This window comes from Apostichopus japonicus, chromosome 19, assembly GCF_037975245.1.
Source record: "Apostichopus japonicus isolate 1M-3 chromosome 19, ASM3797524v1, whole genome shotgun sequence".
In the NCBI taxonomy this organism is placed as follows: Eukaryota; Metazoa; Echinodermata; class Holothuroidea; order Aspidochirotida; family Stichopodidae; genus Apostichopus; species Apostichopus japonicus.
In genome coordinates this window covers 1,604,495-1,615,000 of record NC_092579.1, presented here as the reverse complement: position 1 = coordinate 1,615,000, position 10,506 = coordinate 1,604,495, and the positions used below count along the sequence as shown (strand labels likewise).

The 10,506-nt window shown below is 38.2% G+C and overlaps 1 protein-coding gene and 1 long non-coding RNA gene across 2 annotated transcripts in view; both read left to right on the top strand.

Annotated features, from left to right (window-relative positions):
• LOC139960160 (kielin/chordin-like protein) overlaps positions 1-9,468 on the top strand; it is a 13,858-nt gene extending 4,390 nt beyond the window's left edge. Inside the window, exons 3-6 of the mRNA XM_071958316.1 lie at positions 334-777; positions 1,513-1,698; positions 7,124-7,309; positions 8,143-9,468. Coding sequence (XP_071814417.1) covers positions 334-777; positions 1,513-1,698; positions 7,124-7,309; positions 8,143-8,345 — 1,019 coding nt within the window. The 3' untranslated portion in view covers positions 8,346-9,468. The remainder of the gene's footprint in view (positions 1-333; positions 778-1,512; positions 1,699-7,123; positions 7,310-8,142) is intronic.
• LOC139960164 (uncharacterized) lies at positions 2,841-6,858 on the top strand. The gene is made up of 3 exons (XR_011790412.1): positions 2,841-3,484; positions 4,285-4,499; positions 6,127-6,858. It is a non-coding gene; the product is annotated as an uncharacterized lncRNA (long non-coding RNA).
• Positions 9,469-10,506: the final 1,038 nt, after the last annotated feature.

The window sequence follows — 10,506 nt, the reverse complement described above, 5'->3', positions numbered from 1 at the left end:
TTATGTGTTTTACATGTAGTACTCAACACTTTACCTGTTGTACTTTTTGTTTGTCTTTGACGTATGGTATTAAACTCTAAATATAAAGCAATATGTTTAACATATATTATTAAACTCTTTTCCTATATGTATTTGTTTGACGTATGGTATTAAACTTTTTACATATGGGTATGTTTAACATATAATATTTACCTCTATAACAACATGGGTGTGTTTAAAATGATAGTATTAAGCTCTACACCGATATGGATATGTTTAACATTTAGTATGAACATCTATACCTATGTGGTTGTGCTTAACGTATAGTATTTACTTGTTTACTTATAACTATAGAATTGGTCGTGAACAGTACAAATATCTTCGACGTTTCCTTCAACTTTGTTGGAGATAGCGTGAAGAGTCGATTTTCCCTGGACATATCAGTGAAAACATCGCTTAGTAATGCTGTCGTCGGCGAGAATCTTTGGAAACTCAGTGCCTGGATAAGTACCAACGCGGATGGATATGGAACGAAATATGCTTTGAATGATAACATATTCAGTGTACATCATGCAGGAAAGGAATTCAAAAAGCATCGCTATCCACCTTGGAGATGGAGGAACTTGTATTACAATATGACATTGAGAGGAGGCCCGTGTGATCAATGCGAATTCATGTGTGTTGAATTTGGTCAGGCCGGTGACCTTAAGTTATCTCATGACCTACCTTTTCAATTTAAACCTGTAAAATTCGAAACGGAGAGATTAGTTGACTGTGTATCTCTTCCAAAACGCGAAGGTGAGTACATAATTATTGGAATTAGCTTGTAACCTCTTGTTGACTGCATGTGAATTACTTTTGTTCATGGTTTTAATGCGGTTAAAGGTATAATATTAAATCACCTAAGATGTCGTCATGCATGCAAGTATTTTTGTTGTGTTTTCTTTTTCGTAATTTCGGGATGGGGTGGGTGGGGGGGTGGGGGTTGATGGTGGTGGAGATTGTTAGATGGTATGACTAAATTTTAAGAAAATTGTCATCAGGAGAGCGTTGTGGTCAAGTGGTTAAGGCAGTGGACTTGTGATCTAAGGATTACAGGTTCCAGCCCTGGCAAGATCATCAAGGCGCTATTATCTCCATTGCCTCTCTTCACCCAGGTGTATAAATGGGGACTTGCGAGGTAACTAAATATAGTTGCGTGCGCCGGTTTGTGGCTGCACATTATGGGAAGTCCCCCTGGGGACACGTGGTTGTGATGCACTGTGCACACTTTGGTGTGTAGGTGTGACAAGTTACCAATGACCAGCGTTAAGTTGTAAAAGTCGTGTGAAAGGGCCCTGGCCCTTTACAAGACTGTAAAACTAAAATAATAAGAATAATCAAACTCAAATGAAATTGAAAAAAAAAATGAATAAAAGATTTGGGACAGCATCAGTGAAGTCTCATATTATTTCTTGATTACAAAGCTCTTCTACAGTTATGGGAAAACAAAACTTAGAGGAATTGAAATGATTTTTATGTTTATTTCACAAGGATTCGAAGGTGCAGGTATTGGCTGTGCCTACGAAGGAATTTCTTTCCATGACAAAACGGTGATTCGTCCTGATAATTGTACAGAATGTATGTGTTTGAATGGTACCGTCAACTGCACCAAAGAAAACTGTGACGGAGGAACAGATGTACCAGAAGAGTGTTGTCCTTCCTATAGGCCTACCCAGAGTAAGTTGAAATACCCGTTACTCATAGATTGTACGTTACTGAACGTGTATCACCCACATAGACAGTAACTATACAGTATAGAAGTACCGTATAGTATAATGCATTAAGAAACATGTTCTTGTATAATGTGCACGATTTCTATATCAATCAGTTTGAAACTTAGAGTACGTGATTAAATGACACAAAAGTACAATAAAGAGAATGCTCGTTAATTTGATAGTGAATGATATTTTGCTTGGGTGCTTGGTTATCTTGTAAAGTCGCTTCCAGCAGCTTCATTTAATGTAAAAACAAGATTATAGCGACGGCTGAGAAGATTCTTGAATATTATGAAGCATCATTTTGCCGAATTCAATTTACCACTGTCTGGTTTAACCAAACAAAGCGTCTAAATGTCTTCAATAAAAGTAATGTATGTGAACTATGCATGTTCACCAAAATCGCTGTTTGCATGAAGAACGATCAAATTTCAGGAGATTTTTTTCTCAAAAGTTTTCATCGACAATAGTGAAGAGCTATATCATGTGAACTTTGTGGAATTTCATTTTATTGAAAGGCTTATATGTTACTAATTCACTCAAGTGTACAATTTCTGTAACCAGGTACATTTATTTCTTAAATTGAGAGATATCTAAATGTAAAACACTTTCGGAAGACACATATATAGTATATGCGCTGTGTGAAATAACGTACTTTACACTGAAAAAATAAACTAGTCAATATTGCCACGGACTAACGTTAAATTAGTCTTTAACGTTAGTCAATGCACCAGGACTAGCAAAAATCTTCGTTTCATCGCTGCTTCTTAGTTAGTTTACACTGACTAAGGAAAATATAATCGCAGCTTAGTCGGTGGCGACGGACTAAGGTATTTTAACCCATGGACTAAGAACGATACGGACACCCGATTTACGCCATAATCGTAGCTTAGTCGGTGTCGACGGACCAATGTATTTTAACCCAATTCGATTCACTTCAATTTGGAAACCGAGAGGCAACGGCAGCTTGCTGGGCTTGGCATAGTTTCATACGATCACTCTAAGCAACTTTCAACCGTAAATCACCCAAGAAGGTCTTTAGAAGAATGGAGGTATTAACTGGATCATCGGCCTACCTGTTATTCCTTTAACTAGAAGGTAAAATTAAAGTTAATTGTTAGGCCACTGGCACTAGTACTGTATTATGGTTAGTGTAACGCTACCGTTGTCACGTTGGCGTTTCGCAATACACAAGTGCAATGACAGTGAGTAGCCTATAGGCTTCTACTGGGTACTGCAGTGCATTCTCAACACTAAAGTGTGCATTCTAAACACCAATTAACAATGTGTTATGTGTGTATTGGGCTAGATTGAACAGTGGCACATAATCTTCTAATTTATTCCCAAACAAATGCTGGAACTATAATGCTCAATAGTTTATTTGAAGTCTACACTCATTTGGTAAAGATTTCCTGTAATTTCCCATGTGAATCTAAATGGGTAGGCTTTGTGATATTGAATAAGCAAGGCTAGACCTTCAAACGTACAGTCACAGTCGGCTGAACACATTATGTTGGCTAGTCAACGGTATTATATGTTGCGAGCAGTCAGGATGCACGCTTCAGTTCTATTTAACCTTTTCATTTATCATTTTTTAGTATTTAATTTCCGGTCACGCCCAGGAAACAATTGCGACATTCCTTCACGGTCGACTTGCTTACTGTAAGAAGTATTAACCGTTTTTTTCTCAGGAAAGCTTGATAGTCTGAAGTTATTATAACATGTGCTTTTAGTATACTGCCAAAAGAGTAAGTTGTTGTATTTGTATTGATATTTTATGTAGAAGTAACGGAAAATTTAGTATGTTTAGTTTGGTCTAATTGCACGTTTTTTTACTGTCCAATGTAGTGCAGGGTTCACTTGCGCGAATTCAAATTATTCTGTTTATGTGTATGTATATGCATCGATTCCTAGATTATGATGTTTTTTTGACATTTATTTGTAATTCAAGCATATCTGTTTAGTAGCAAAGTTTAAAGGTTAAGATTAATTAGTTTTCTCTTTTTGATCCTAGATTGAATGAAACTCATTGGCGTAAATAATAGATCAGATGATACAGTTTAACGCAGTTACTAAAACTCTGGGTATTCTCTAGTCTTCGCCGGTCCATTATATACTTTAGTACTACTAGTAAGACTAAATCAAAACGACCGTAGACAAACTTAGTGTAACAAAGTACTGATTCTCCTCTAGCCTAGGTCTAAACAGGCTTGTTATGTGAGCAAGCAAAATAACAACTAAAAACGATTAGGCCTATAAATAAGTTGGCTCAGTGCATTTCTGTTTCTAAAATTTTATATTTTTAAAGATCATAAAAACAAACAAAGATTTAGCCCATGTTTTATTATCTCTGTATTCTGGGCACTTGATTCTGGTTGCAATGGTGATGACACTCTCGTTCAAATTTTCAGCTTTATACAGTCTGCTTCAAACTTTGGGTTTGTTTTTTTGAGACTAAAGTGGAAGCAAATCTCACATAACTTTGTGGTGACAACTTTATTATATTTTTTTTTCAAATGATGAATACTTTGCTGTTTCTTTTTTCCAGCAGGAATTGAAAAGCCAAATATCTAAGTCAAGGGTGAGCTTTCCTGTGATGTACGACACCAGTGTGGAGGCAACAACAGAAGAGGAGAACTGTGTTATATATGGCTTAAAGACATGTTTTAAGATGATATATTGGTACCCTTCGCAGAACAAAAGAGTTTATCCAAGAGTCCAAAAAGCAAAGGAACAAGTACCATAGAGAAAAAAGATGGAAGAGTGAGTTTAACTATTGTACCCAACTGTTTAATGATATTTAAGATACTTTTCATAACCTGTTTTAAAAAAAAAAAACAGTCTAGTTTATCATTTACGTGCAAGCTTCAAAAGTTTGGTCAAATTTTCACTGATCTGTAGAGCGGGAGTCCAGAGGGTTTGGTTAGCTGGGAAGGTAACCAATTGCCTGGTACATCACAATGTTCACATTGCATTCCTGTATATGAAACCTGACGACTGGCAAACCGACTGTGGTGGATGTGGCTGGGAGAGCAATTTTAAAGTCACCTAATAGCTAACCTAGAGCAGCTTTCATGGTAACCACATCAAAGTAAGAACAATGTGTCAGGTATGGCCCCAAGAGCAACAAATGGCCATTGCCAGTAATTATTGGTGGTGGGGTACCCCTGCCAGTGATCTATAATTGACCCCTCACGGCTGACCTAGGTCAGCTCATGAGGTAACCACTTGAAACCTACTGGAAAATGTTGGTTAGGACTTCAGATACAAGGGATGGGCATTGCCAGTAATTTTTATTGGTGGGGTACCCCTGCCAGTAGACCCCCAATATGCCCATCCCCTCATTGACCTAGGTGAGCTCATGATTTGACCAGTTGAAACCTACAGGAAAATGATAGGTATCACTTCATATGTAAGGATGGGCATTTCCAGTATTTTATATTGGTGGGCCACCACTGCCAGAGTCTGCCCATCCCTTACATATAGAATCCTGTTAATAATTTTCCAGTAGTTTTCAACTGGTTAAATCATGAGCTGACCTAGATCAATGAGGGGGGGCTTTTTGGGGGTCTACTGGCAGGGGTACCCCACTAATATAAATTACTGGAAATGCCCATCCCTTACATATATAGAGTCCTGCCAATCATTTTACAGTAGTTTTCAACTGGTTACCTCATGAGCTAATCTAGGTCAATGGGGGATGGGCATTTTGGGGGTCTACTGGCAGGGGTACCCCACTAATAAAAATTACTGGCAATGCCCATCAGTTGTATCTGAAGCCCTAACCAACATTTTCCAGTAGGTTTCAAGTGGTTACCTCATGAGCTGACCTAGGTCAGCCTTGAGGGGTCAAATATAGATCACTGGCAGGGGTACCCCACCACCAATAATTACTGGCAATGGCCATTTGTTGCTCTTGGGGCCATACCTGACACATTGTACTTACTTTGATGTGTTACCATGAAAACTGATCTAGGCTAGCTCTCTGGTGACTTTAAAATTGCTCTCCCAGCCACACCCACCACAGTCGGTTTGCCAGTCGTCTGGTTTCATATACAGGAATGCACTGTGAACATTGTGATGTACAAGGCAATTGGTTACCTTCCCAGCTAACCAAACCCTCTGGGATCCCGGTCTATTGGGATCATTATTAACATGATTAACATAATTATTAAGCTTTGAGAAATAACTTGGTGTTATGCTGTGCAAAGCTAATAATAATTTGGTAAAGCTGCTATTCCTGGCTTATAATTTGAGGGACCTAGATTTAAATGTATACCTCCCAATATGTTATAAAATTTTAATGTAAATGTATGTTTATGATAATGTGAGTTATCATGTGCTATATCTGTATCTGTGCTTACACGTATATCATATTTTCTGTTCACAGGTCAATAATAGTGCAGATTTTGGCTTCCTGAAGACAAGTGGGAGGCCATTTGTAGTTAAGAGAAACACTCTTTGTTCGTGAAGACTTAACTGGTGTCGATTTGGGGTACCACTTTAAAAGGAAAGTCATGAGGAACCCTTGCCCAAGATTCAACTTTGCATTATTGTGCAGTGCTATACTTTTGCGATTCATGTTTGATCCATTAACTTGTCTTAACTTTGTTGGGAAAAAAATCAGATTTTCAGATTTTATTTACAGTGATTTCTTCTCTATCTGTCGAAAGTCAGCCTTTTGTAGACATCAGAAGTTTTATCAGAAATAAATACTGCCAACGTACACATTATTTGTGTTTCTTCTGCTCTCTTTTCTTTCAGTGGTTCTAGTCAGTGAAACTAGTTGGGTTTAATTCTTTCAGTGAATCTAGTCGGTGCAACTAGTCAGTCGATACGGACTAAGAAAGGTTAGTCGGGAGAGGCACCATCCTGACTAATGTAAAACCTGCTATAAACTAGTCGGTGGCTCATATAAATTAGTCGGTAAAGACCGACTAATGTCACCAACTAATGTAACTGACTAATATACATTTACCGACTAAGAAATTGTTGATCGACTAAGCTGACGGACTAAGATGACCGACTAAGAAATCCAACTGACTAAGGAATAAATTAGTCGGTATAGCAGCTGACCAAGGCTATGTTAGTCGGGAGAGGCACCAGATGGACTAACGTTATGTTAGTCGGTGAACCAATTTAAGTTTTCAGTGTAAAAGTTTATTGAGTGACATATCGTTGTAAGGCAACTCAAAGCGAATCAGCGCTAAAGCCTAGTGTGCTTGTTGGAAATTCAGTACACAGATCTGTATTATAATATGAAGTAATGGACTATACGTTTACGATCTCATCTTTTTTCTTTATAACATGTATACGGTAGCGCGTCTACAGTTATGGGAAAACAAAAATTTAAACAAATGATATGATTTTTATGTTTGTTTAACAAGGAATCGAAGGTGCAGGTATTGGCTGTGCCTACGAAGGAATTTCTTTCCATGACAAAACGGTGATTCGTCCTGATAATTGTACAGAATGTATGTGTTTGAATGGTACCGTCAACTGCACCAAAGAAAACTGTGACGGAGGAACAGATGTACCAGAAGAGTGTTGTCCTTCCTATAGGCCTACCCAGAGTAAGTTGAAACACCCGTTACTCATAGACTGTACCCATAGGTGTAGGAGCCTAATTTGATTGGGGGGGGGGGGGCTGTACCGACTTGCCCGAAAAATATAACCAAAATTGTTCGCGAGCTCAACATGTTAATGTGCATATCATATAGGCATGCATCGGTTATTACATCGCATGCCAATAACATACAAACATTTGCCTTGTTATTACCTTACCATATTGGTTATCATTATTGGGGAAGTCGTTACAATAATAATGATCATAATAATAGAAGTTTAATCATTGAAAAACACGTTGCAAGTTATTTTTCTTTCATTAGGTGCTCGAAAAATTATCATCACATTGCCCAAATTTTCAGCCCCCGCCTCCTACGCCTATGACTGTACCTTACAGAAAGTGTACCACCCACATAGACAGAAACTATACAGTATAGAAATACCGTATAGTGTACGGTGGTCACATGCGTAAGAAACATGGTCTTGTATAATGTGCACTATATTCCTACATCAATCAGTTGTACGTGAATAAATGACACAGAATTGCAATAAAGGGGTGCTCGTAATTTGATAGTGAATGATACTTTGCTTGAGTGCTAGGATATCTTGTAAAGTCAAATAACCAAGATGTTCGTCGAAAAGCTGTAGATAAAGATTTCGACGTCTGCAAAACACTCCACGACCTAACGAAAAGTGTTCGCGACCAATGTTCGTACAAGCGCGTTCACTGTGGTTTATGAAATCTTTCGGTGAGGACGATCACGTAATATTTAATAAAATAATGAATTGTTGTTTATACGTTGTTTGTGATATGATTGCTTTATTTGATGAATATTTTCAGCTGATTACATGACGACACTCTATACAGATGAAACGGAAGATGGAGATTCCACGAGGCCAACTCTCCCAACCATTGTCATCGTCATTCTCTCTCTTTCTGTCTCTCTTATCTTTGTATCAGTTATTTGTCTACTGATAAGAAGAAAACTGACAACTAATTCAGAACTTAATGAAACGAACAATTTCGGTTTGGTGGGAAGTTGAGGGCGTGTGAGTTCAGAAGAATAACTTGATGTGAACGACCGCAGCTGTATGTTAGCACCAATCAAGATTGATCTCATAAAAGCTTTAGTGTTTCAGCCAATCACAAGCATTCCCTGGATATACACATACCCAGGTACGTAGACCGTGCACAATAAGTTAGGTCCTAATTATCTGGAAGAGAAACTGCAGGATTATGTATTGAAGATTCGTCTGGATTTTCCAGGTAGACCTAAATAATGTTTCTTCTCCAATTTTTGTTCAAGCGAGAGGATATTATTTTGTCCTACAGCTAAAATTTCACCAAGATATTTTGAGAATTAGATTGAAGACTAACTTTGGGGTCTGTTTGACTTTGAGATGTTAAAATGTAATCTACTCCACCTGTGTAATCGTTATCTCATTGAATTTTCATAGGCTACATGTAATAATAATCGTTGCAAATTTGTGATTGGCCATGTATAACATAACATTGTCTGCAAAAAGGCAGTTTTTACAGGATACAAAAGACTATTCTTCCAAGATAAAGTCTTCTCAAATCCTTGGACATGTGTGAGATGCAATGCAAATTCCAACAAGTGGAGATTTAATCCACAATGAGTAATATTCTGGCTATGATTCATCATATATGTAACTTGGAGTTTCTTTACACTTGGTATGGTGATATTGGTACACCAAACATGAACACTAAACATGCTGATGTGTCTTGCAATTGATATCATGCATATTTATGAGGAGGCGGGATGATATTTACTTTTGTAACCGAAGTTGGTATGCACAATAACTAGACTAGGGAATGATTGATCAATAACAGTCTTGATAGGTGGGTGGGTGGTCCATCATAATTAGATAAACCCTATTGATTTTGGAGCTCATAATGAATATTAATGAGGTCACATGGTCAAACGTTACTATGTTATTGGTTGGTAGCCTACAAATCGATAACTATATTTATGAGAGGTGTGGCTTTGCATTACTAGGTTACAAGTTTGTATAATTAATAACTTCACAAGGCATTGATTGAACTTTCCTCATCATTACACACTTTAAGTGTTTTCTGTTCATGTACATTTATACTATTATTTTCTTTTGATATAGAAAACAAAGAAAAGTTTGAGTCATTGTATTTCAGTTGTTGTATTTCTCTGGGGTGTTAAAGCCAGAAACAGGCCTTTTGTTCCTTCTTTTTTCTCATTATTGGGCCTTTTGAAAATGATGTAGCCTACTCATCCTTTAAGAAAAGTTAATAAAACTACCCCAGCCGCACGGCTAGTAAATGAGCAGTGATGTAAGATATTTGAATAGCTTGCCATCGGACTAGAGTTCAGTAGGCTGAGACGAAATATAAGAACAACAAATAATTAGAACTGCATTTGGCTGCAAATATGCAGTATTTTACTAGGCGGGAAGTGCTTGCAGTATCAGGAAGAACTCTTCTGTTGTTCATAGTGTTATTTTTTGTCGGATAATACACCGGGGAGTATAGTCATGTAGGTAACTACAAAGTAAGGACGCTGGTGATTAACGTGACAGACTCAGATAATCTGTCAACGCAGCTAGCCTCTGAAACTGCAACCATACAGAGACTATACGAAACTATACGAAAGTCAAGTCATGTGGGTATCGTTCACTTGGCAAAACAGAAACTGTTCACCACGTGTCCACACGATTTGTCTCCTTCACCGTTAGGACCACGTCCCCTCTATTCACTGACAATGCAATGAATGCATGGTACGCCGTCGATTATTCCCCACCCTAGACTGGGGTGTTCGTATGGGATTACCGTTTTCAGAATGAGTAGTGGACACCCTTAGGTACCGGTATATTGAATGTCAATTCCGAGGCCTCTTTCCTGTGGCTCTGATGGATATGATTTCTGGCAGGGCCCCTTTCCACCAATTTTCATACGATCTGTCACCTTTGTAGGGCCGTATCTCTTGAAGGGGTCATGCGAAACCTTAACTTTGTCATGAAACCTAATCTTTAGAGCCCGGGAGCTACCCCTGTGAATGAGAAGTCCTAGCCCCCTCCCGAGGCCTGTTAGTCTTGAAAATCACCATAGCTGGGCTGAATCGTCTATAATGTCGAATAACCAATGCCTCCCTTTGATGGCTTCTCATCCTCCACTGGGGTGTTTACCCGTCCTATCGATGATATGGTGTTT